Source organism: Mesocricetus auratus, unplaced genomic scaffold (assembly GCF_017639785.1).
Source record: "Mesocricetus auratus isolate SY011 unplaced genomic scaffold, BCM_Maur_2.0 Super-Scaffold_100014, whole genome shotgun sequence".
NCBI classification, from domain to species: Eukaryota; Metazoa; Chordata; class Mammalia; order Rodentia; family Cricetidae; genus Mesocricetus; species Mesocricetus auratus.
This window is the reverse complement of record NW_024429197.1, coordinates 11,363,129-11,390,514: the sequence shown is the minus strand read 5'-3', so window position 1 is coordinate 11,390,514 and position 27,386 is coordinate 11,363,129. Positions and strand designations below refer to the sequence as shown.

The following is a 27,386-nucleotide window of genomic DNA, read 5'->3' as shown; positions in this document are numbered from 1 at the left end:
GAAAAATATGCAAGTATAGTTTGTAGGGAGTTAACAGATGCGATAGCAACAAGTCACTCGTGTGTAGAACACCAGAGTAAGCAAGGGCATTTAAGATCACCATTCTAAAAACAGGCCAAACAAGACAAATGGCTTGTTCAGAGCATTTCATTAAGTTTTGACTGGCCAGATCCTCTCAGTCAATCAAACTGTAACTATCCTTGGACCTTTTGAGTTTTATTTCTGAGGATACATCAAATCAAATTATCTGTCTTTCAGAGTAATGGTCTTACCCAGGAGGGGTTATTTTCCCAGTTTAACGTACATACTATAGACTTTGGATGCGAAAGTAATGGATGTGTATGTCTGGGAACAAGGTCTGAGAGGACAATGCATGGGCACAACTGTATCCCAAACCCCAGTAACTACTCAGCTGCCTGTTACTGAGGTATCCTCCCATCTCATTTGTGAAACTGTTAGCTAATTTTAATCTAAATTTGAAAAAAGAACAGGTTTTCTTGGAAGAATTTTTATACCTGTCTGCAGCTGCAGAAACTAAGTAATAAATGATATAACTGGATAATTTATCAAGAATCCTGAAAAAATGTAAACACAATTTGTGTTTTGTTTAGGGAAAGAGTCTCACTATGTTATTCAGCTCTGCTTCAAAACCCTAAACTCAGGCAATCCTTCTGCCTCAGCCTCACAAGGAGGGGAACACAGGGTCATGCCTGGTAAACCTCAGGCTCTCATTGGGGTTATTAGTTTGCCTTTCTCAACTACAGCTGCAATTATTGGGAAGAAGCAAAGTAGCACACGGTTAAAACAATATACGATCAGTCATTAAGTTATGGTGACGGTTTATATAAATGACATACTGGCTAGAGACAAAGACTCTTAGATATAAGTTTGACAAGACACTACCTTTAAACAGATCTATTTATTCTGAGGTAGGGTTTCCCAAGTAGGAAACAGTAACAACAGTAGAGAAAGGACCCTGAAAGGCATCTCTGGTCTCTTCTGTTCGTTCGTAACTGTCTCATAAAACAGCTGTTTGAAGGTTTGATGCTATGCAAAATAAATCATCAGTTGTTTTTCTGAAATTGAGTGTTCTACATTCTCTGGCTTCAGGGCCTCCTTTGTTTCTTATATAACTGTGAGCAATCATTCCAGACATTTTTAAGTTGTACAAATGTTCAAATAAAGTTTTAAAAAAATGTACTCCCTTTCAGTTGTGACCTTACTAAGTTTAGCAAACTCTCTGGTCCTGGAAGGCACATATTGAATATAAACAAAGCTTTACTGGCATGAAGTCAATTTATAAACACAAACTAGTCAGAAGCAGGCAGCTTCAAGCAGTCCTCAGAGTCCAGACATCCACCAGTAATGTGAAAGGCCTCCTACAACTGAACTGAGCCGCATAAGCAATCAGGAGTGTTTGATTATTAATTTACAGCGGCAACAAACTGCTAAGGCACTAAAGCCAAATTTCAGCTCTAAACTTTCAGATGCAGAATACTAACATACATAATTAAAATACTTATTGCATTCAGCCTCACAGTCATATGGACAAAGTACTTACTCCATCTCCAGTAGGGACTTGCCCGTTGATGTTAAGAGTTCGGAAGGGCGAGTGTGTGGATAAGCGCTTGTCCCACTCGCTAGGCCGTGGCTCGGGTACCGATTCCATAAAGTTCTTTTTTAGTTCACTGATGCTGGCATGATGCTTTTTGATTTCTTCTTGACTCTTGTCTAAATCCTACAGTTGAAAGGACAAAGATGTAAAATAATAAATAATTGGGACAAAAACACACCAGAGGCAACCTATCAGAGACTGGGCACTGGTAGAAAACACCACATCCAGGGCAGACGTTACTGGCCTGTATTCTGCATTAGGACTGCAAATATACAACACTGTTTGTCTCTCTTCTTTCTTTCTTTTTAAACAAAGTGCTGTGCTTGGAAGCAGTGAAGCATCACAATCCCACAGCTCTTGGAGGTTAAACTGCCCACAAAGAGCTTGCTCCTTAGTTGTGTAACTCCTCTTCCACAAAGGGTGCAAGACCAGACCTCCACCTCCTCACCCTGAAAAGGCAACCTCACAGTTCAGTTAGCTCACCTCGAGGAGAACTGCCTTAGGCTCAGCTCAGGCAGGATGGAGATAGCAATAAGGAAACTGATGAATGACAGACATGGTAAATGACCTCAACTTCCACTAGCTGCTGTCCTTGGTGAGCTGCAACACTGCAGAGTTCCTCTCTGTCCACTGCAATACTTTTACTCCTCTATTACTAATACTTTTTTGGATTTAAAAATTTATTACTAAAATCCCTAGTTCTAGCCTCCAAAAGTCAATTGTTATTACTGCTAAAAAATAAAATGGCTTTAAAGATACTTTTTTCAAAATAATTCATGTGCATCTGCAAGTGCAGGTCAGAGGACAAACTCCAGGATCCCCCTCAGAAACACTGTCTACCTCTCTTAAAGTAGGGTCTCTCATTGGCCTGGAACTGTTAGCCAAGGGTGGGGCTGGCTGGTCACTAAGTCAGGGATGCTGCTGTGTTCACTCCCCCCAGCTCTGGGATTACAAGTATGCACTTCCATGCCCAGCACACACACACAAGAAAACCTCAAAAGTTTGAGTTTCAAGTCACAATAGCTGGAACCTGAAGCTATAAAAACAATCTTGTGTTTATTTCCCATCAGAGCGGCATTATATCTAAGAAAAGCATGATGCCAAATAGATCTCCCTACATGCCATGTGAACTTTGGGATTTATCTATTTTTGGCACTGTGGGAAATAATTTCATTTTGGAAAATAAAAATAAAAACAAAATAAAGTGAATTTAGTTTTTGAACATGTATTTACAAGTTTTTTTTTGTTTTTTTTTTCTACAAGCAAGGAAGATCCTAACTAAATAAAACTTTCTCCAAACCACCATCAAAGAGAAAACAATAAAAAACCCAGGAACTCACATGAAATCTGGAGTTGCTCCTTCAAAAAGTCATAAACTAGTCTCTTTTTTGTTTTTGCAAGACTGACCCATGTATATCTGCATAGAGTGCAAAGAGAAAACTAACCTCCAAAGTAAGTGTAGCTCCCACAAAGAGCATTCTTGCTTACTAAGAAGAAAGTATATCCAGAGGGGCGGGGGTGCCCTAATCAGATGAAGAAAAACATGTAGGAACTCAGTCTTAGCTCAGCAACCCAGACTCATCAGGCTTGTGAGAGTGTCACCCATCTCCTCACTGGTGTTAAATCTGTTTTGGCCAAGAACAACTGAGCACATTTATGATGATTAAAAGTATAAACAAGGCAAAACAAAAACAACTAAGATACACTGTGATAAACACAATGCTGATCTGTAACTCTTCTAGCATAGCTTTTGATTGATTTGGAGCCTGAGAAAGATACAGTTTTCAATAAAACTGTAGCATCTGAGGGAACTTTCTCCATCCTTCTTAGCTGGCTTTGTGGAAACCTGTGGGGGCACAGAATAAAATTAAGATCTCAAAGGGACCTGTTCCAAATAGAGTTTGTCATAGACATTTGCTACAGGTTCTCTCTGGGAGCTGGAGGAGGAGGCGGCAGATCTAAAAATGAACTCGACCTTATTTGTGCCAGAACAAAGCGTTAGTGGGGGTTTGATAAGAGAAGGTGGGAAGGGATGCTTAAAAAAAAAACTGCCAGAGTTACAGATAACCTGAGAGAACTTCCTTAGGGGCATTTTTAAATAATAACTAAGGAATGAAGGTCAAATTATGTCATGCTATGTTCAGGTTAGATAATTTTTGAGGGCTATCATCTTATGATTTTAGCAGCAATAAGACCAAACACTTTGTTAAATGTAAAATGTTCTCAAAAGGCAGTTAGTAATTTTAAATTCCAAACACACACTTATTCAGAAATCCCCTCCCAGGGCTCTCAGTAAAATGCCACGGAAGAAAACACAGCATAACACAGGAATTCTGTGAGTCTCAGAAGCCACAACACACCTCGTGGAATGAATGACAAATATATGATTGGCACAACAGGTTCAGGGAATGTGCGTATTTAGAGTGCGGAGATGTTGCACTGAGAAGAGGTGATCACCAAACTAGTCTTGTCTTGTCCTTCCTAATCTCCAAAGACAACAATTCAGGCCTCAGATATGGGATAGATAAAGACAGCCAGTTTCCAAGTTTGAAGTAAGAGTCTGACCTTAGAAATTTAATGTCATATAACACATATATATATATATGTAAAGCACTTGGCATTGTGTCTATCATTGAATATGTAATTAATGAAGGCCATCCATAATTTTTATTATTTGTATTAAAGTACCTTATGTAGCAGATATTAAAAGTATAGTTATCAACAAAAAATGAAAAAATGAAATGAGATTAAATCTTTACAGGCCACATTAGTAATGAGAAATCGATTTTTAACATAAGTTTGGGCCTTTTTTTGTTGGTTTTTGTTTTTGTTGAGACTAGGTCTCATGCATCCCCTGACTGGCCTTAAAATAGAGAGTTGAAAATGACTTGACTCCCAGTCTCAGCTTCATGGGTGTGGGGAATAAAGATGTCCTACCATGCCTGACCAGACCTATTTTTTTTTTTACAGTATTTTCAATCTTTCATATTGGAGATATTTAATACATGGCTCTCCTTTCAGGTCTCAATTAAATGCCATCTCACTGGACACAATGGCACACTCCTGCAATGCCTTCAGGAGGCCAAGGCAAGATGGTTATTGAAAATGCTAACTTCATAGAGACCTCGTTGTTTTAGAGTAGATTGCCTGAAACAAGGCACAGCGTTCACCTGCTACAGTTTCCCCAACAGCTTGTAACTGTGCAATGCTCTTCACTCATCTTTATCCCTCTCCCCTCAGTTCCCCACACTGCAAGCTTCCTGCAAGCAAAAACCATGTTGGTTGTTTCCTTCACAGGGAAGCTACCTCCCCATGAGAAGAGTTTACACTCATTTCTTTTGGTTCTGCCTTGAGTTGTCTTCAACTTCTATACTTCAATGTCAACTTCCTGGTGTACAAATTATACTGCTCTTCCTTTCTTCTACAGAGAATAACTCCAATTTCCATAATTTTTCTCACTGAGTTCCTCTAATCTCCAATTTGGTTTTGCATTTCATATCCAATGTGTAGCTCTAGCCTAGATAAAGTATATGAATTGAGCTAAAAGTCCGGTTACTACTGAATGTAATAGGAAAAGGACCTTAGAACTCCTTCTTGCTTATGTCTTCCTTTTCCTTCCGGTTTCCTTTAGTAATCTTGTGCTATCTCCAATGAGTAAGCCCTTACTAACTGTGATCACTTTCCCTCTTTTTTGATACTCTTCTCAGTTCAGGAAAAAAAGAAAAAGAAAAACAGTGCAAATTTGTTTCCTGGGACATTTAGAGTTTTTATATTCTTGGAAAATTCAAGAAACTTGTAACAATGATGTTTGAATGTTCTGAAAGGGGGTAAAATAGCAGGACCGTGAGAGGGAGAGACAGCTCCAATCATATATTTTTCTAGATAGTATGAGAGATGGAAACTAAAAGTTAGGAGAGATGATTGCATATCTTCGTGTTTACCAACATGCAAAAGCACTTTAAACCTAAAAATCTCACATGCAGTGTCATGCAAAACCAAACGCAGCATAGAATGAAGGGAATCAGCAAAGAATGCAGAAGGTTCCAGGCAACCAACTGAAATAAGCTTCAAGTTCATACAAACCTCCAACATTAAATTGCTATGTCTGATATAAATGTTTTCACCATCTAGTCTCTCTCTCTTTTTCTGTGAAAATGAAAGGGGGAAAAAAACAGAAGCATAAAAAATTAAAATGTTGTTCTTGCAGGGGAACAAATTGCAAATTGGCAAACAAAAACAAAAAACATTTCAAAGTAGATGTCTGCAATGCAGCATATGCCAACATGAAATGGTCACGGAACTACAAGGACACACAGAGAGCATGGTTACCAGAAAAGAATGGATGACTTTTGTCTATAAACAATGGAAAGCTGTGATGATGTTATTTAAATAGACAGTGCTCCTGGCTTCTTAGCTTCTAACACAATAGGCTGGGGGGTTTTGTTTATTATTTGGGTTGGTTTTTGTTTTTTGGTTTTTTTTTTTGAGACAGGGTTTTTCTGTGTAGTTTTGTAGACCAGGCTAGCCTCGAACTCACAGAGATCCATCTGTCTCTGCCTCCTGAGTGCTGGGTTTAAAGGCATGCGCCACCACCACCTAGCTGCTCAATAAGCTGTTTTATATTTGTTTTTGAAATTGAACTATTTGAATATTACCCTTTGATATATGTATATAAATACATACATATATCTCATCATGTATCATGGAGTGGAGAAATTCTGTATTTAAAAAATTAGCTTTCTGGAAAGTTTTATACTTATGAATACTGGAATATCTGGAACTCTACAGTGTTCTGTATTCAAACAGGTAACAAGTATATCCAATAAGAACTGGTCCATCCCACTCTGAGGTTGGGAAATAAGCAAGCAGCAGTTAAACTCACACTGTTAATGCTAGAAGATGCTGCTGTGGTGGCTTTTGTGATAAATGTGTATAAAATGCTAATGTATGATGCCATTGGGAAAGTTCTTGTAAAGTTTGAATATGAAAGATAGACCTGCCCCTCACAACTGCATTTTGTTAAGCTATTTCTCTGCTGAAAGCTTACTTTGATAAAACCAGTCAATAAACAGTGGAAGGTTCTAACTTCTTTGCGTGCATACATATATGTGTGTAAATACTCATCACAACTATATTGTTTGAAGGCTCCTCACACACTGACTGGCTCTCTAGAAGTAATTCCTATTGAGGAAAATCAAGGGCTGGACCACTGTCTTTTTAACACACTGTCATCAGCATGGTGAAATGGCAGCGTAGTTGTGTGAAAGCAGAAAATGGCTAACCTTCCTCATTCTTATCAGATCTTCAGTTTTTTCTGCAGGCTTCTGTTTGGTCACAATTCAATAAAGGAAAAAAAAGATAAAATATTGGCTCATTGAAGTCTGTCTGAACCTTTTATTTGTTTTTAAAGAAAGCGGAATGGGGGAGAATTTAAAACTGAGGGGGGGAGGGGAAAGGGACAAGTGGCCTGTTGGCACAAACCTGTGTTTGGTCACCGTTTGAGGTCGGTACTGTGACCTCCATGTGGGTTTTTTCCACCTACATTTAAGAAATAAAATTGAAAACATTTTAGGTTAGCAGGCTTCCTTAAATAGTTAAACAGCTTCATAAAGCTGGGGGTTAAATGTGCTGAAAAATGATCACAACAGGGAAGGTTTTACTCCCAGTGCAATCTGTTAGTTCATCATCAGAGATTCAAGGCTGAAGTGGTAATATGGATAGCCAAATTACCAAAAAGGAAAACTGGGTTAATGATTCTGTTGATGAAAAAACAATTTTGATATTTATTTATATAAAAAAGTACCCACTAAAGCAATAACCTGGAAAACTTTAATGTGTGTGTGTGTGTGTGTGTACATATCATGGCACTTGTGTGTAGGTCAGAAGACAATCTCAGGTGTCAGTTTCACCTTCTACCTTGCTTAAGACAGGGTCTCTCTTGCCCACTGAAATGTGTGTCATATCTTCCTGACTGTGCCTCACAGACACGAGTGTTACTGCATGTGGCTTCTTATGAAAGCTCGAGGACTTGAAGTCAAGCAAACACTCGATCCACTTAGTCATCTTCCCAGCCTTAGAAGTACTTTAAATCATATTTAAGAACAGATTTATAAACAGAGATGTAAATGTGTAATGTACACTATAGAAATAGTTTTTATAGTTAAAACACACGTATTAAAGCACGTAAAACACCAAACAGGTAAATACAAGAGTCTGTTAGTTGATCAATACATTTAAGGTGACGATTTTACTCTTCATTTTTTCGAAAGAGAGCGCATCAAAACAAATTACAAATAAACTGAAACTGACGCATGCAACTATTCCACCTCGCCTGTAACATCCAACATTGCAGTCTCCTCTCTAGGAAGCCGGAACCATGTGTTTGGCAGAAGGGCAAGATTTATGCTCAGTAGTAGGAGATGAATACTATCTTAGGGACGCCTGTGTATCTTTGAAAAACCTCTAGAAATAACCATCTTATATTCAGAAACGGGAGAAATTATATAAAAACCTGATTATGACAAGGAAATACAATAGGGTGAGTACTGAATGAAGCGCCATGTATTTCAAATTTAGAAACTAAATTGTCTTTTCTAAGGGTTAAATCAGTTTTGTTATATTACACATTTTTTACAAGCCTCATCAACTTGTGGTTTTGACATATTCTTTTAACTCACACAAAAGCAGCACTGCTCTGGAGAACAAAGTCACTGTGCTATTTTTCCTAGGTTAAATATAAAAAACATTAGGTAATACCAGACTTTGTAACACTGCCAAACATACAAACACATTCAACCATGTCACTTCTAACTACCAGGAGTAATTAACAATTGGGTCATTCTGGTCTAGATCCCAGAGAACAAGTTACTTCACTTGTCTGAGCTTAACTTTTCTTAAGTAATAAAATGAAGAAAACATCTGTCTTTGGTTTGTTTGTTTGTTTGTTTGTTTGTTTTTGAGACAGAGTTTTACTATGTAGCCTAGGCTGGCCTTCAACTCCATTTCCCAAGATCTGGAATTACAGACATGTGCCAACATGCCCAAATTAAAGCAGACATAATGTCTTCATAAAATTATGTATACTCTGCAAATACTAGTTTTAAATTATTTCATAAATCTTAAGTTCCTTGTTTAAACAATAACATTCTTCTGGGTCTTTAGTAATCTAACAACAGAAAATGGAGAGCCACTACTTCATTCTAAGAATTAAGGCCAAAAAGACGGGAGCAGCGGTGCACACCTACAGTCCCAACTACCAGAGAGAACAAGGCAAAAGAATTTTGTGAGTGCAGGAGTTTAAGGCTTGCCTGGGAAACAAAAAACCCACTTCATTCTGCCAAAACTCCAAAAGCAAAAGGAACCTATTTTTGAAGTACCTGCATGTTTTATGGGCAAAAGGAAAACAAATAGCGAGATAGCAGAAGACCAGAGGCATCTTAAGAGCCCCCAACAACTGCAATAGCCTACACAGTCAGAGGGTTAGATGATAAATTCTAACATTAAAAACCAAGTAGGTATTCAAAGACCACACAGAGCCTGAAGACTAATGTCATGGGCACCAGGCTAGTTACAAAAGTGCAAAAGTTCACCATTCATTTACTCAAAGACAGAGAAATTTAACAATTAAAAAAATTAGCTATCTACTGTTCTACATTAAATCAGACATTGATCTGGTTCCAAAAGAACAGGCCGTAACATAAAATATCTTTATTTTTTGTTGGTTTTTTTTTTTTTTTTTGGTTTTACGAGACAAGGTTTCTCTGTATTGTTTTGGAGGCTGTTGGTCTAGCCTGGCCTCGAACTCACAGAGATCTGCCTACCTCTGCTTCCCAAGTGCTGGGATTAAAGGCATGCGCCACCAACGCCCAGCTATTTTTTGTTGGTTTTTTGAGACAGGATTTCTGGCTGTCCTGGAACTTGCTCTGTAAACCAGATTGGCCTCAAACTCAGATTCACCTGCCTCTGCCTCCCGACTGGGCAGAGGTGCTGGGACTAAAGGTGTGTGCCACCACTGCCACCAGACAGTGAAATGTCATTATTATGAAGGCCTTTTCTCATAGTCCCTTAACAACAGTGAGACCTGCATCTACTTTAAAACAGACCTAGACTAGCACTGTGTAATGTTATTTTAAAAGCTTGAAACTATAAATAAGACCATCCCATTCATGAGTTCTTGGAGATTTGCTAGTTAACTGGTGATTTTTCCAGCTCAGTGCAAGGATTATGAGTATATTCAACTCAGCAGCACAACTTCTACCACACAACAGATCTTCTCTGTATCCAGTTGTGTACTGTCTAAAGAACTGGACTGGAGAGATGATCAGCGATTAAGAGCACTGGCAGCTCTTGCAGAGGACCTGGGTTTGACTCTCCGCACCCACATGGTGACTCATACTGTACTCTAGTTCCATACTGATGCCGTCTTCTGACCTCTAAGGGCACCAGGCATGCACATGGTACACATACATAAATTCAAGCAAAGCACTCATATACATAAAATAAAAAAATAACCCTAAAAAAATTAGAAAGGATTTAAATATCTATATAAATGTGCTTGATGCAATATCATTTGGAAATCAAATTCTACAAAAATATACAAGAGGTTGATGAGAGACGATTTCTTTCAGAAACGAGAAAAAGCAACTGTGTTGGGCATCTATAAGGTTCGGTAGCTCTGAAAACATCTGTAGCTCAGAACGTGTGTAGCTGAGGTGAGGTTTCTAAGACACACCTTCCAGGCCTCTGTGGGCTCCGGCTCCGCTGGCTCAGCTGGCTCCTCCTCCCCTCTCACTTCAGCCTTCGCAGCCTCCTTCTGTGTCTTTTTGACAGGGGCCCCGGGCCCTTCTGTGACCTGACTCTGAGCAATGGCTGGTGCAGAGGTGGGCCGAGGACTCCGGTCTGTGGACTCAGCAGCTGCTGCTAAGTGAGGAAAGAAGAGAACAGATGAAGGCAAGTGTCATTGTCCTGACCTTAAGTCCAAGGTGAAACTATGAGTCCTGTATTTATCATATAGAAGGCAAAACACAAACCATTAGTGCTTTTCAAGGTACCTGATGGCAACAAGGCAAAGGCATCCACAACAGAGAACTAGGACATCTTAATGACTATTTCATAAATGCTGAATTCGGGGGCAGACTGAAGGAAGGAAGCAAAACCATTTAATTTATAATCTACTAGTTGAAAAAAAACTTACAATGAAGGGTGGATTCAGGATGGCTCTCAAAATAAGCCTTTTTTGAAATAAGTATCTGTTTGCCTTTAGATAGTTTCAAGAACCTAAGCATGTGATTTAAGGGGGGGGGGAATGAAGTCTGTTTTCTTGTTTTTGTTTTCAGTGAAGCCTCTACAGAATGATTACAAAATGACTGATAAATGGCTCTTCCAGTAAGATAGGGACTACTACTGCTTGATGTGTTTGAAGGCAAATCTTTGAGTCAGGCATTCTTCTTTAGTAAATCATCTGATTAACATTAATTAAAAACTTCTCTCATCCAAAAACAAAGAATAAGCTAATGGAACCCCCTCCCCACCTTACCAATTCTTACAGCCTATTCTCTAGAGTACAGAACACTGGTTCTCAACCAGGGCTTATTCCCCCCCCCCACCTCCACCCCCTGCCAGGGCATATTTGACAATGTCTGGAGATGTTTTTGGTTGTCACAACTGGGATGGAGAGAGAAAGGAGGTGCTGACATCTAGTGCATAGAGGCAAAGGTTGCTGAGGCTAAGAAACCCTAGTTAGGGGAGAAGCCTGCCTAGACTACTTTGGATAGAATAAACAATACAGGCTGACAATAAAAACTTCTGCACATACTTAGCTGCGCTTGGGTTTGAACTATTTGGCATCTATGCTTTAGGTAACTTAATTCAAAACAGGAATTGGAGCTATAGCTCAGTGATAGACTGTTTGCCTAGCAAGCAGGAGGCCCTAGGTCCCATTCCCAACATCACAAAATAAAACAAGAAACAGTCGCCAGGTGGTGGTGGCGCATGCCTTTAATCCCAGCACTCGGGAGGCAGAGGCAGGCGGATCTCTGTGAGTTCGAGGCCAGGCTGGACCGATAGCCTCCAAAACAATACAGAGAAACCCTGTCTCGTAAAAACAAAACAAAACAGAAAGAAATAAAACAAGAAACAGTCATTTTTAGCTTTTAACCTTCATTTTTTTCTGTTAGGGTTTAAAAGAAAATATACATACATTTTGTAACAAACCTTACTAATTAGATACTGTTTAAGAAAGTACATTTTTAAAAATGTGATTTAGTTTTTTTTGTTGTTTGTTTGTTTGTTGTCTTCTCTATATAGCCCTGGCTGTTCTGGAACTCAGTATATAGACCAGGCTGGCCTTGAACTCTCAGAGATCTGCCTGCCTCTGCCTTCTGAGTGCTAGGATTAAAGCATGTGCTATCACACCCAGCTTCAATATTTCATTTTAAAATTGTATTTAATTTCTATAACCAGTGTGCCTGTGTGTACAGATGCACATGTCACAGAGTGTGTGTGGAGGTCAGGGGATAACCCTGGGCATTGATTCTTTCCTTCCACTTTGGGATCAGGGAGTGAACTTAGGCAGTCAGGCTTGCATGCCAAGTACTCTTACCCACTGAGCCATCTCAATGGCTCTGATTACTATTTCTGATAATGGGCCATCATCCTTTCTTGTACTGAGACTTTTAGTTTGATATCATGAAAACCTCACAATTTTGTTGTGTACTTTCCTTCGTCTTCAGACTACTGAATGTAATTTATTCTGATACATTTAGATTTATAAACTTTAAAAATGAAGCAAAACAAAGGAATTTTTAAAGCTAGAACAGACTGAAAAATGGAAAGTTACAACTATCTTATACATATGATACCAAGAGAGAAACACTTATTAACTTATTATCCTGTAATGGTCTCCAGAGAAAGAATTTCTCATAGGATGCCTAGCAGAAGAACAGCAGAAACACAGAGCCTGTTTCATCTTGCAATGATAGATCTGTGGCCGTTTGCAAGTCCCTGTTGCTAATGGGTGCTCTCAGCTAGTCAATGCAAGAGTGGCAGATGGCAAAGCAAACCTAACAAACAAGGGAAATGACAAAATATTTTTCTCTCAGTTGTGTTAAAGCCTCATATTACATGTGTGTTCACACCTCCTCTCCAAGAATTAATTCAACCCTGCCTGGAACCGCAGAGACAGAGCCCTTGCTTTCATCATGTGCTATTCTGCCACATGAATTTGGTCCTAATCCAATACTAATACTGCAGAGCCAAATAATTTATGTCTTCGGCATTCCTGCTGTGTATGGGAAAGTGGACACAAATACAGAAACTAATGGTTAGACACAGAGGTGGCAACAGTTCAGAAACTGGAAAATACCAGTGACAGTGAAGGTTTCTCACTAAGAAGAGCAACAGGAAACAGGCAAGATCCAAACATCCCTGAACGTCACACGTGAGCCTCAGTGACAAACAGTGGTGCTAGGACAAGAGACTTGAGTTTCCTCATCCATGGAGTATGGGAGACACTAACTGTAGGGGAGTTGAGGAAAGAATATTCAACAGATAGAAAAATATTTAATAAATTCTAAATATTAGTAACTTTTAACATCATACTCCAGTCCTTATATTTACTTTTCATAGGCTACTATTTCAAGACTATGTTGGGCAAAATCATTATGCATAAGTGGCATAAAATTCAAATGAAGGATATCACTTAGGAGCCCTTGAGAAAAACAAACTTTCTTCATTTTCACAGTAAGGAGACTGCAAACTATAGATCACAATAAATATGGTAGGTTTTCTTTTTTTTAAACAGCTTTATTGGGATATAATTTACATATTGTACAGTTTGCTCATTTAAAGGATAATTAAAGGTTTAGTAGTATGTGTGAGGTTTGTTTCTAAGATGTTTAGCTTGGACTGGGGAGGGGACTCAGCTGGTAATGTTGCTGTGGTGCAAGCCTCAGGACCTGATTTCATATCCTCAGCACCCATGCACCAGCTAAGTAACATCTGTAAATTTAGCCCTGGGTTGGGAAGCAGATCTCTGGAGCTCACTGACCCGCCAACCTATCAAATTGGTAAGCTCCAGGTTTAGTGAGTGACCCTGTCTCAAAATATAGGTGGAATGTGTTCATGGAAAGCACTTGATGTCAATCTCCGGCCTCCATGTGCATTGTGCAACATGCCTACTGCCGCACACACTTGTGCACGTACATACTTTAATTCAGGGCTAGAACATAGCTCAATGGCAGAGCACTTGCTTAGCATGCCTACGGTCCTGGGTTTGATCCTTTGTACCAAGAAAAAGATAAATGATAACTGGCTTTGAGCCTTATTACTTCATTTTTTAGCTATTACAGATTCTGAAGTCTGGACCCAGAACACTTAACTAACAGTGAGTGTCTTCCAAGTCTGAAGGTCCTGATCAAAGTGCTGGTGCTGACACTCATAGCATCACTGATTTCAGATATCATGCCACTGACAAGAACAGAGGCAGACTTGGATGAGGTGCCATTATTTCCTTTGTGTGTGTGTGAGAGAGATGGGGTGTGTGAACATTAGTGCAGGTACCTGCAGAGTCCAGAAAGTTTGGAATCCCCTGGAACTAGAGTTATAGGTAGTTGTAAGCTACCTGATGTGGGTGCTAGATATTGAACTCAGACTACATGCTCTTAACCAACAAGACATCTCTCCAGTCCTAATTTTTTTGTTGTTGATGTTTGGGGTTTTTTGTTTTTCGAGACAGGATTTTTCTGTGTAACAGTGCTGGCTGCTGTTTTCCATCTGCAGCCGCTGCACCTAAATCTACCGCTACTTCAGCCAGTAATTGGGGCGCTGCAGTTACAGCTTGCATCTCAGGCAGAGACCCAGTGGGACTTTTACATCCTGCCAGATCCGCCTCCTGCCACTGCCCCAAGTGTAGTTTTTAACTAAATCTCTATCATTCTATTTATCAGTAAGGCCCAGGAGTTAGAGGCTGGGGTGAAAACCTGCTAGCTCAGAGAGGTTGAGGAACAACTATCTGACCTTTGTAGTTTCTCAAAAAGAGAGTGTCCTTCTGCTCGGCCAAACCAAAAAAGCCTGTCATACTCAAGGTCCCTCCCTACAACTTCCTGTGCGTCTCTCTACTCATCTTCCAGGCTCCCTCTGACACAGAGAAACCCTGTCTCAAAAAAAAAACAAAAACAAAAAACAAAAAAACAAAACAAACAAACATTTGCTGGGATGGCTTAAAATAAAATCCTTAAGAAAAAAAAAGTTTAAAGTTGGGTTTAGTTAAGTGGTAAAATATTTGACTGCAGAAAAATTTTAGGCAATCTATAATACACGTGGTTTCTGTAAATAATTTGTTTAACTTACGAAAGACCATTAACATTTGAATTTTTAATTTTGGCTATGTGAAAGAAATGTCACATCAGACTCAGTGTCTATATAGCTCTAAAATACCCGTGGTGACCATGATAAGTGGTGTCAGACAGACCTGGGTTTTTGTCCACACTCTTTGCATGTTACTATCTGTGAGATGTCTGAGCAAGTCACAGAGACTTTCCACCATCAGTTTTCATATATGAAAAATAGCTTTGAAACCTAGCTCCACACACGGAAGCTCAACTGGAGGTCAGGGCTTACTGGGTAAGGAACAAGCTCCCCGTAGTATCACATGAATACAGCAAAGGTACGGAGGTAGAGTGACAACACCAAACAGAAACCTGGCTTCCCTACATCCCAGACTCTGCCTCCTTGTGGAGTCTCTCCTTCCACCAAATGATAAAACCCAGGAATAAAACTTGAGTTTCTTTTCCTTGCCATTTCCAATACTTTATTAGCAATGCTGTTAGCCCTACTTCTAAAATGAATCCTTAACTGCTTTCCACTGTAGTAGACATTACTTAAGCAAGCTGTCATCATCTCTCACCCACATTCCTCTCTCCTATGTTTACTAGAATTTACACCTGTGCTGTTCAGATAATTGTCACATGTAGCTTGTTTTGTTGTCTTAAATGGAAAGCTCAGTTCCTCAGCAGCAGCCACATTTCTGGCTATTAACAACCATATACCGTAGTTCTGAATCAACAACACATTTCCATTGGCACAGAAAGTTCTATGGGTTAGACAAAGCTCATTCCTCCCTTCAAGGACTTGCTACTCTTTCATCTGGAGTATTCCCATCTAGACTTTGGGATTGCCAGTTATGACTCACAGTTCAGATCTCAACTAACTGGCATTCTTCTGGGGAACCTTCTGAATTTAACTGATTACCTAATCTGAAACAGCCCCTCCATTTCTCTGCCTGGGGACACATTTCTCTCATTTTATTTTCTTCATAGCACTCATGACTACCTGAAGCTATTTTGTTTTATTTGTTTCTGTCTCTACCTATGGAATGAAAACTCCATGAAAAAAGAAGCCATATTTGATTCCCATAACAGTATCTCCAGGGAACACTAGGTACATAGGAAATGTAAAGCAAGTGACTGAACAAAGTAAAAAATGAGTTAAATACTTATATAAATCTATTGCTATTCATCCATTGCTGCCTTGTAGTCAAACTTCAGTTCTCATTTTCTTAAGATGGTTTTCTTAACACTGTTGTTGGGTTTTTTTGTTTGTGCATTTTTGAGGCAGAGTCTCACTACGAGCCCTGGCTGCCTAGAACTCTCTGTGTAGATCAGGCTGGCACAGAGCTCCACCTGCTTCTGCCTCCGAGTGCTGGGAGTGCTAGGGTCAAAGGCTCACAGCACCCCGCAGCCTGGCTTTCTTAGGTCTGAATTAGACAGGAGCACCCCTTTCACTGTACCACTGAGGTTCCCTGGAAATCGAAGGTAGTTGGATTCTCTTACAAATAACCACACTTCCCAGGTGAGCAAGCTGGCATGTCTGCAACCCCAGCACTAGGAGGTCAGGACAGGAGGCTAAGGAGCTTGGGGCCAGTCTGAGATATGGTACATTCTTCTCTCAAAACAATACAAAGAAAAAACAAACAAACAAACAAACAAAAACCCCTTATACTTCTTTTATCTTTCCCTAAAGGTCACAATAATATCTAATACAAACCTCCGTCAAGGCTCCGGGATGCTCGTTTGCTTGCTGTCCGCTCAAAGTGCGGAGCAGGCCTGTCAATCAGAGCACTGGCTTGCCTGGTCTGCGCTTGAGTCCGGCCACTGTATCGAAACTTAGATCCCAGGGCAAGAAATTTACTTTTGGGAATGGTATCTGTAGAAGTCAGTCTGGGAGAGAAAAAAAATCATGATTGTGTTATTTTATTGCGCTGTTTTATAATTGTGATTATAAAACTAAAAATCAACCAAGAATAAAAAAGCTTCCAAGCTCTTGTGGTTTATTTTAGTAGTTAAGAGATTTCTAGTCAAGCAATCTTTATTGTAAGTCTATGCCATATCTCAAGCAACCAGAATTAATTTAGTTGGGACCTATATAAAAACACTGGTTTTCAAAATGGCTGATAGCACTGTAGGCTTTACACTACATCCTTGATGTTTTCATTACTTTACACACAGGATATTGAAATATTCCAGGATGAAGTTACTTACTTAAGGCTACAAAGCCATTAGGAGGCTGGACTGTAACAACCCATGCCCAGAACTGAGTTCAGCTGCTGTGAAAGCAACCAGAGCCCCTAAAAAGCACCAGGTCACCTCACTTCTGCTGTTCTGTTATAGTGCATGGAAAGGCACTCTGGGAATGCTGGGACATGCTTTCCAACCAAATGAGGGAGGACTAGATTCACTTTCCTTGATTAGTTTCCTTGATTCGCTCTCCCTGAGCTAAACAAAATGCCAGCCCTACAGAGAAGACAATTTCAATAGCAGGTTCAAAATAAATATGCACAAATAACATGTCCTTGAGAACTGCTTGATCGAGAACAATACCTGAAAAACGTGTGATGCTCCACACAGACTTTCCATAGTTTCTTAGCTGCTCGGTAACTGGGAAGCTTGAAGCCAATGGTACTTTCATATTGCTCTTGCTATTAAGATACAAATTAAAACAAAACGTAAGTATTATTCAATTATAGTGACACAGAGCCAGAGAAATATGATACCACCAAAGAGATGTTTTAAACACAAAGAATGTCTTGGGGTTGCAGAGATGGCTCAGTGGTTCCAGAGGACTAGGGTTCAATTTCCAGACCCCACATGGTGGCTCCACACCCCGGGATCAACACACACTCTTCTGACCTCCATGGGTACTAGGCATACATGTGGGGACAGACACACATTCAGGCAAAACATCCATATATACAATATTTTAAAAAAAAATGTTAACTAAATTTTTTCTTACTAAAAGAAATCTGCTCACCGAGGGAGGTGTTTTCTAAAGCCAAAAAGCCAGGAAATATGTCTTCTATTACTTATGAATCTTTTTTGTTTTTTAGAACATACACAATACACAGGAATTCTTATGACACATACTTTAGTCAACTTTTGACTTTTAGAACTGCTTTTCTTTAGGCACATACCTACATTTGTAACTTTAGATTACTCAATAATTGAGGAATGAGACAGCCAGTCATTTCTCCAGCCGGTCAATATTATTAGCAATAGGAATGAGTAATGGGAGCTAAACATTTATCTTAAACAAGATTACTTTTTTCTTTTTTAAGTCAGGATCTCATTATATTGCCCTAACTAGCCTGGCTATGTAAATCACAGAGCTCTGGAATTAAAGATGTATGTCTCCTTATCCAGCCCAGATTCTTTTTAATTTTTAAAGTGACAAGTAAAAATTACAAGTACTGACAGTGTTCAGCATGTTTGGTATATGCATATATTGTAGAACAACCAATGAAGCAAACTGGCATATAGACTAACTCACAAGTCTTCTTGTGTGTGTCGTGTGAATACTTAAAACTCATCCTCACAGTGACCTTTTTTGGGGGGCGGGGAGGGGGGCGTCAGTGTTAAAGATTAAATCAGGCCTCACACATGCTAATGTACCTCTTAGCAATTTTCAAGAACACATTCATTTGTAACCTATAGTCAACACATGTAACCTATAGTCACCACATTATGCAGTAAGTTTCTGACACGTCTTTCCTTGGTTTTGGATGATTACAAGTTTCCTTTTTCTGTTTAACTGACCTGTGAAGACCTTTCCGGCTGAAGTAAACCATACTGGAAATGCAAGGACTACTAGAAACGCATGCTTTTGGTTTGACCCCTTTGTTTCTACCTCAAGTACACTTTGTAAGATGGAGAAGGAAGCAGGATTGCTGAGTATGTTATTGCCAGTCACGGTATGACTAGACACCACGACTATACATGAAGAAACTGAGCGCAAAGAAGTTACCTGCTCACTCAGCTACACAATGGAGCAACTCTGTGCTGCAGTCATAGCACTCCATTTTTCAGAGTCCTGCTGTTCTCAACTGCTTTGAAAAAATTATGTATTTTCACTATATATTAGATAGTTGACACTTCAAAGGCAAGGACTTCCTATAACATTTATTAACATTTCTGTGCATGTACATTTTTCTCCTTTCTTACATTAAAATGCAAGCTGGTTGAAGAATGACGTCTTTTAACTTACTGTTATATTTAGAGTCACTAGAACAGTCACTGGCACAAAGAGAAGAAGAAGAAAACCTGTTTAACAAACACTTCTTGGTTATCCAGGCATGGTGGTGCATGCCTTTTAATGTCAGCACTGGCAGACAGGGCAAAAGAATCTTTGCAAGTTCCAGGCCAGCTGGGTCTACACAGTAAGACACTGTCTCAAAAATTCTTGCTGTTAAGACTCCTGGATTTCAATTGAGGGAAAATACTGATAGGCACCTACACAGGTAAATGATTATGGTATGAACAGTGCTTCAAGGCACATCCAGAATTTCCAGGCTGAGACAGTACCACTCTTCACCAGAAGATGGTGATATACACACACAAAGCCACCTTCCCTAAGCACGAGCTGGGCTTCTCTGCCTAGAGCTCTCCAGTCATCTCATCTTCAAATAGACTAGGACAGAAAAGTTATTCTTCTTCTTAAATATATGGAAGCTCAGCTTCCAATCTCTCACAAATCTTTGATCTAGGAAGTGAAAGAGAAGAATTTAGAGCTTAAAAGAAAAGCAAAGAAAAGAAAAGAAAAAGTCCCAGGCTAGAGAGAATACTCAGGACCCGAGTTCAGTTCCCAGAGCCCATGTCAGGTGGTTCACAACTGCCAGCAGCTCTGATCCAGGGGATTCAATGTCCCTGGTCTTCTGCAGCACCTATAGTCATATGCACAGACCCATACATATATCCCTCTCCCATATACACATTCAAATTAAAACAAAAACTTTAAAAAATTCACTTCTATTTAAACAATTAATTTTTTGTGGTATCACCATAGATCTTCTATATAAAAGCTAAAATTAGATGAGTATATACTGAAATTTGACCACTGATTACTGAGTTCTGCTTTCTAGGTGTTAGAGACAGTTCTTATGTGGACAGGCCTAGAAGTCCTGATCCTCCTTTTGCCATCCCACAAGTGCTGGGAGTAGCTATAGACTACTTGTAGACGGAGTTATTGTGCCACCTGGTCCTGCCACCCTTCAGTCCCAAATAAACACACAGAGACTTATATTAATAATAAACTGTTTGGCCGATGGCTTAGGCTTCTTAGTGGCTAGCTCTCTCTTAATTAGTAACCCATAACTATTAATCTATGTATTTCTACATGGCCTTATCTTACTGGAGAATGCCCTAAGTCCTATATTTCCTGTAGCTTACATGTTATCTACCTCTGGTGACTCCTCTCTACCTCCTCTCCCCAGCATTCTCCTTATCTGGTAACCCTACCTATACTTTCTGCCTGGCTACTGGCCAATCAGCATTTTATTGATCAACCAATAAGAGAAACATATGCAGACAGGACATTCTCCATCAAAGACTTCTTAGATGACATAATGGGAAATGGGAAGGAAGGAATTTTTTTTGTTTGTTTTGTTTTGTTTTTTTTTTTTGTTTTGGTTTTACGAGACAGGGTTTCTCTGTTTTGGTGGCTGTCAGTCCAGCCTGGCCTCAAACTCACAGAGATCCGCCTGCCTCTGCCTCCCAAGTGCTGGGATTAAAGGTATGTGCCTCCAACTCCCGGCTGGAAGGAATGTTTGATTCATTCATTTTTTTTTTCCTTTTTGGTTTTTGAAGACAAGGTTTCTCTCTGTAGCCCTGGCTGTCCTAGAAAGTTACTCTGTAGACCAGGCTGGCCTCAAACTCAGAGAGAGATCCACCTGCTTCTAGGATTAAAGTCGTGTGCCACCACTGTTCGGTGATTCATTCATTCTTTTTTTTTAATATTTTATTTATTTATTGTGTATACAGTCTTCTGCCTGCATGCCAGTGGAGGGCACCAGATATCATTCAAGGTGGTTGTGAGCCACCATGTGGTTGCTGGGAATTGAACTCAGGACCTCTGGAAGAACAGTCAGTGCTCTTAACTGCTGAATCTCTCCAGCCTGATTCATTCATTCTTTTTTTTTTTTTTTTTTTGGTTTTTACGAGACAGGGTTTCTCTGTATTGTTTTGGAGGCTGTCGATCCAACCCGGCCTCGAACTCACAGAGATCCGCCTGCCTCTGCCTCCCGAGTGCTGGGATTAAAGGCGTGTGTCACCACCGCCCAGCCAGATTCATTCATTCTTTTTTTTTTTTTTTTTTTTTTTTTTTTTGGTTTTTCGAGACAGGGTTTCTCTGTAGCTTTGGAGGCTGTCCTGGAACTCACTTTGTAGACCAGGCTGGCTTCGAACTCACAGAGATCCGCCTGCCTCTGCCTCCCGAGGGCTGGGATTAAAGGCGTGCGCCACCAACGCCCGGCTATTCATTCATTCTTAAGAAAAGGCTTTCCTATTTAACTCAGGCTCACCCTGAGTTTCCAATTCTCTTCCTGCTTCAACCTCCAGGATTACAAGTACAGGGATTACAAGCATTTGCTGACCATGGCTAGATAGAAGGGGTGTTTCAGTCTGTCTGGTTGGGGAGAAAAGAAACATAAGTTGCGTACCTCTCCAGGTCGGATCTTGATGAAGAAGCTGCTACGTTTGTAAGAAATTTTTAGCACTTTGGGCCAAGGAAAACGGTTAATTCTCAACTTATCTTTGTAAACCAAAAGGCCACTAGAGCAGACTCCTAGGATAATATCCACTCCCTCCAAGTCCTGAAAAGAGAAGCATCAACATTTCACTTGAGTGGTGAACACATTACTGGCTATTATTAAATAATTCGAAGCAACCAACAACCCCAAACAGTTCAAAAGCATATAATAAAAACAATACTTAAAATTTGTGGTAGTGGTGCATGACTTTAATCCTAGTACTTGGGAGACAGAAGCAGGCAGATCTCTGTGAATTTGAGGCCAGCCTGGTCTATAGAGTGAGTTCCTGGACAATCAGGGCTACACAGAAACTCTGTCTCAAAAAAACAAAATAAAACAAAAAAACTTAAGCAGTCATTGTCCACTGGAGTATTATGGCTAAGTGTGAGTTCGAGGCCGGGCTGGATCGACAGTCTCCAAAACAATACAAAGAAACCCTGTCTCGTAAAAACCAAAAGACTACATAGCTGAAAATTTACCAGAAGATGACCTCTTACATTTTTAAAGTCCACAGGCTATAATTATCTTTCTCTTTTTAAAATATTTTAAAAGGGGGCTGGAAAGATGGCTCAGTGGTTAAGAGCACTGGCTGCTCTTCCAGAGGTCCTGGGTTCAATTCCCAGGACCCACATGACAGCTCACAACTGTCTGTATTTCTAGTTCTAGCAGATCTGACACCCTCACAGATACACATGTAGGCAAAACACCAATGCACGTAAAAATAAAAATTACAATTAAAACTTTAAAAATTAATTAATTAGTTAGTTATGTGTGGGTAAACACCTGCCACTATTGAAGTACTTGTGGAGGTCAGAGGACAACTTGCTGGAGTTGGTTCTCTCCTTTCACCATGTGGGTCTTGGGGATCAAACTGCTTACCAGGCTTGGTGCCAGGTGCCTTTATTCACTGAACCAGCTTGTTAGCTTTTCTTTCTCTTCTGATGACATTAAAGGAGGAATACTGTGCTTTGTAACATTTTGAAAGGGCACATGTTATCTGACTCCATTCACTCCTGACGCCAGCCTCCATTAGGAAATGAGAAGTAAAACCTAGCAGATTTCAGTCCTGCAAGTACTCCTCAGCTGACTCACTGAGGTCTTAACAGAACTCTCCAGGGTCATGGGAGCCATGGTGCCCAGTGCAAAGCAATCTAGAGAAGAGCAATGGCTTTAGAGAGCCATGAGTGGGGCTGGAGAGATGGCTCAGAAGTTAAGAGCATTGGCTGCTCTTCCAGAGGTTCTGGGTTCAATTCCCAGCAATCACATGGTGACTCACAACCATCTGTAAGGAGATTTGGTGCCCTCTTCTGGCATGCAGACATACGTGCTGGCAGAACACTGTACACATAATCAATCAATCAATCAACGTTTTTAAAAAAGCCAAAGCCAAAGGGAGAGAGGGGAAGGGAGAAAGCCGCAACTGTGCAATGAAATTTTACTAGGACAAACAGAACCTAGACATGAAATCATAAATTTAGGTAAGGAGAATTCTAAAAATCATCAACAGGTCTAAGTAGAGACCAGATGCTTGAATGACCTAACACATGAATATTTCTAAATTCCTACCAAGTGATTTTTCTGCTTATTCTGGAATAAACAGAGCAGAAGAGAATTCATCATCCAGGGAGATAAGCCTATCACATCTTTTAAAGAGTTCTGCTAGACAACTGGTCCTATTGAGCTAAAAAGTAGATTTCCCTGTAGTTTCCATATATGTATGTATGTATGTATGTATGTATGTTTCTATTTTTCTATCCCTGGGTTTATGCCTGAAAGCCATGCTAAATCTCTTCACTTTTAAAAACTTACCTATTTGAAACAGGGTCTTATGTATCCCAGGCTGGCCTCAAATTCCCCATATAGCTGAGAATGATAACGAACTTCTGATCCCCCTGCCTCTAATTTCCAAGGGCTGGGATTATGGGCAAGCACCAACACATCCAGTTTATGTGCTGCTGGGGACTGAGCCCAGGACTTCATGCATGCTAGGCAAGCGCTCTATCAGCTGAGCTTTATCTCTAGCCCATTTCCCTTTTGTGGCTAAGTATCTCTCTTCCTTTATTTCTTACTGGATGCTGCTTTGTCTACATCATAGGTACTAGCTAAGTTCCTCTGTAGGAGCCTCCAGATCATACCTTGAGTCCTTTCCCTGGCAATCTTTGCAACACCCCAGCCATTTTAGTAACCATTTAGCAGCCAAGTGACTTGCATTAATTAGGCCAAGACAAGGTTCTCCAGTAAGATAAGACCACATGAAAATACTTAGATTAATAGAGATGGGTTAATAATTAAGAGAGAGCTAATTAGGTAAGAAGACCTAGCCATTGGCCGACAATTTTATAATTAATATAGCATCCGTGTGGGCAAAGCAGCTGTGGGACCAGGCTGGAAAGAAACTCCAGCAATATTCATGCTTCTGATTCCCTAACCCAGTAGTTCTCAAAAGAGCTATGGCTTCTCCAATGTGCATGAGTCATTTGGAGTGCTTGTCACAGACTGCTGAGGTTGTCCCCACATTCCAATTATTACCTCTGGGAGAGACCTGAAACATGTATTTCTAACAAGTTTCTAGATAGTATTAAATGTCACTGAGTGGGAGACCAATGGTTCTGATTCAGGCTTCATTAGCACCATTTGGGATGGTCATTAAATCTGGAGTTAGAGTCTCTTCCTAGACAGCCTATATACCTGGGCAGAGCTCTGAAATCTGCAATATTTAGTAGACACCCAGGTGATTTTTAGGTGAATAATGCTGTTTGTGGAACCAAAATACCCCTTAATGCCTCTCTGAATCTTCAAATGTAACTTTATTTTAGAAAATACAATTTATTTTTCTCTAGACATTCATATTTTTATCTTTACAATGTGTTGGTTGTAAAATTTTTGCAAATAGTAATTATTTTATTGATATAGAATTCATATACCACACATTTTTTCCACTTAAAGTATACAATACGTTTTTCAATATATTTAGAGGCATACGATCACCCCCCTCCTCAAAAAAAAAAACTTAAGAAGCAATTCTCTAGCATGATGGTGGTGGCTCACACCTCTAATCCCAGCACTTAATCTCTGAGTCTGAGGCCAGCCTGGTCTACAGAGCAGCAGAGTTCGAGGACAGCCAGGGCTGTGAAACCCTGTCTTGAAAAACAAAATAATAAATAAAATGCCATAAATAAATGTTGTTAAGAGGTGTAAGATAATACAAGTGTGACATATTAATAGGTCTGTGTCATATGCATTTACATACATGTTATAATAGGTCAAAGTTATCACTACCTTTGCTTTGTGAAGATCAACTCCATACATGGACAACTTTTTGGCATTCTCAAGAAATTCCAAGTCAGCCTGAGCTGGAGTCATGGACCTTTGGCAGAATAAAAAGAGAAAATTCAGTAACACAGCAGAAGCATTTATGTTATGAATAACTGAATGTTCATTTTACCTCACACCAACATGTGTGTGTGTGTGTCCTCAAAGTAATTATGGAATGAGAATCTTCTCACTACCTGAGTCTAAATAATTGAAATATGCCTTAGAAAATAAAAATTTAAGAAAACCAGATGTCACCAAAAAGCTATCAGAAAGGCAATCTTAATCCAACCATTTACTTTAAGCTACCCCATCCATCTGGAATTCAGTACCCCTCTCTGCAGTCTTTTTCTGTGTCACACATGAACTCCTCCCACTTTTTTTTTAACCAAGGAGATGGCCAAATTATATCCTCAGTATAGTTTACAAGATCCTCTTAGCCTCCCTTTTCTCTCTATACTCTGAATTGAGTTATTATGGAAATTAAGCTGGAGGGCAAGCTGATGTTACTTAACTGGGACTCTTAATGGGGGCAGATTTGATGAAAAGAAATTTTCTGGTAACAGATGGTGTTCTGCCCACTGATCTCAATGAATAAATTGGCTAATAGAAGCATCCTGATAATGGGACTGTTTTCTGTTATTAAGATGTCTTCACTGCCAGGCATATAATGAGTTAGATTTGTTTGAAAACAGTCAATTTCACTGTCTAAACATTCACTGTGCCAGCCTCTCCTTTATAAGTTTCTTCTCTTTTGAAGGATGCTCTTGAGCTGTTCTGTTAGCTTTCAAGACAAAGATATCACTCACAATGCTGCACAGTTTGGACCAATTATGACAGTTCACAGTAACAACAAGGCAGCCACATCCCCAAGGAAAAACACATGGACAAGCAGCTTTTCCTAAGACTGCCCAGAGCCATGGAAGCAGCAGGGGTCTCTTTACTTAACCAGAAAAGGTCTCTGCCAAACCCATCTGTCTTTACCCTCATTAAAAAGAACAAAGGGTTTCTTAGAACAATAACCACCAAAAGGAGAAGAAAAAAAACCCACCTCAGCTTTCTTGTATAAATATTTCATAAATTCTAAAGCATCACACCCAAATTTATTAATTGAAAGTGTAAGCAAGGGGGGGAACCTATATCCAAGTTATTTAAAACATCTCAGGCAACTTTTATAATTGCATATATAATTATATATAATCCATATAAGAGATATGCTTTTCTACTTGAGGTTGGTCCCAGCTATTTTTTGTTTTTGTTGTTCCTTTTATTATTTGTTAATAACAGATCCCAGATCATGTCACCAGCAAATTAGAATTCAGTAAGAAGCAGCAGGCTCAAGTCACATCTTATGGACTGTAATTCTGACTCCTGACCTTAGAGTCATTTCTACATCTCCTTCAATTCCCCCTATAAAGTAAGAATTATAATGTCTATTTGTACATCATAGGGATAAACAATTTTTTTGGTCTTCAGTAAATACATGAAATGTGATTGTCAAAATCAAATTATGTTTGTGAAACTGCTTTGTAAACTACTAATGTTTATTACTACTGAAACTTTAGTTTTCTAATAGTTCAGTGGTCCATCTACATACAAATTATAAAATAATTACAAAAAATAATTTGTAGCCAGGCATGGTGGCACACAACTGTAAATAATTCCAGTACTTGGGAGATGGGGGGTAGAAAGATAAGGTGTTCAAGTCAGCACAAGTTATGAGACCCAGTCTCAAGCCCTACCCTCACTCCCTCTGGAAAAAAAACCAAAAACTGTCTTTAAAGAGAGAAATAGCCAGGAACGGTGGCACATATCTTTAATTCTAGTACTCGGTAAGCAAAGGCAAGTGGATCTCTTGTGAACTTAACTTTAGGTCAGCCTGGTTTACAGAGTGAGTTCCAGGCCAAGCGATATAATGAGACTGTGGTAATATCTTGTTAACAAATAAAGCTTGCCTGAAGATCTGAGGGTGGGGCTAGCCACCAGTTAACCATAGAGATCTGAAGGTCTGTACAGACAAACAGGAAGTGATATGGCTGGGCAGAGAAAGGAATATAAAGCGGAAGGAGACAGGAGCTTAGGCCCCTTTTCAGTCTGAGGATTTCAGAAGAACTCTAGTGGCTGCCTGCTCTGCTTCTTTTTCATCCCCTAATATCTGACTCTGGGTTTTTATTATTAAGACCAATTAGAATCCATGCTACATGAGACTTTATCTCAAGAAAGATTTGCAGCGGGGATTGGGGAGTTTGGGGGGGTGCTTATGAGATGGTTAGATCACTTAAATTCATACAAAAATTTAAAACATTAAATAAAAGCACACTTTTAATCCCAGCACTCAAGAGGCACAGGCAGCCGGATCTCTGTGAGTTCGAGGCCAACCTGGTC

General features: G+C 39.7%; 1 protein-coding gene across 22 annotated transcripts in view; it reads right to left on the bottom strand.

Annotated features, from left to right (window-relative positions):
* The window catches only part of Epb41 (erythrocyte membrane protein band 4.1), a 151,937-nt gene that overhangs the window by 31,755 nt on the left and 92,796 nt on the right, over positions 1-27,386 (bottom strand). For 13 of the 22 annotated variants that reach the window (XM_040756470.1, XM_040756464.1, XM_040756472.1 and 10 more), the window contains 9 exons: positions 24,969-25,056; positions 21,600-21,752; positions 17,491-17,588; positions 16,658-16,830; positions 10,347-10,534; positions 7,097-7,153; positions 6,898-6,939; positions 5,699-5,761; positions 1,562-1,738 (listed from right to left, as the gene is read on the bottom strand). In XM_040756470.1, coding sequence (XP_040612404.1) covers positions 1,562-1,738; positions 5,699-5,761; positions 6,898-6,939; positions 7,097-7,153; positions 10,347-10,534; positions 16,658-16,830; positions 17,491-17,588; positions 21,600-21,752; positions 24,969-25,056 — 1,039 coding nt within the window. The remainder of the gene's footprint in view (positions 1-1,561; positions 1,739-5,698; positions 5,762-6,897; positions 6,940-7,096; positions 7,154-10,346; positions 10,535-16,657; positions 16,831-17,490; positions 17,589-21,599; positions 21,753-24,968; positions 25,057-27,386) is intronic. The other 9 variants (XM_040756463.1, XM_040756480.1, XM_040756483.1 and 6 more) reach the window with 4 other exon arrangements.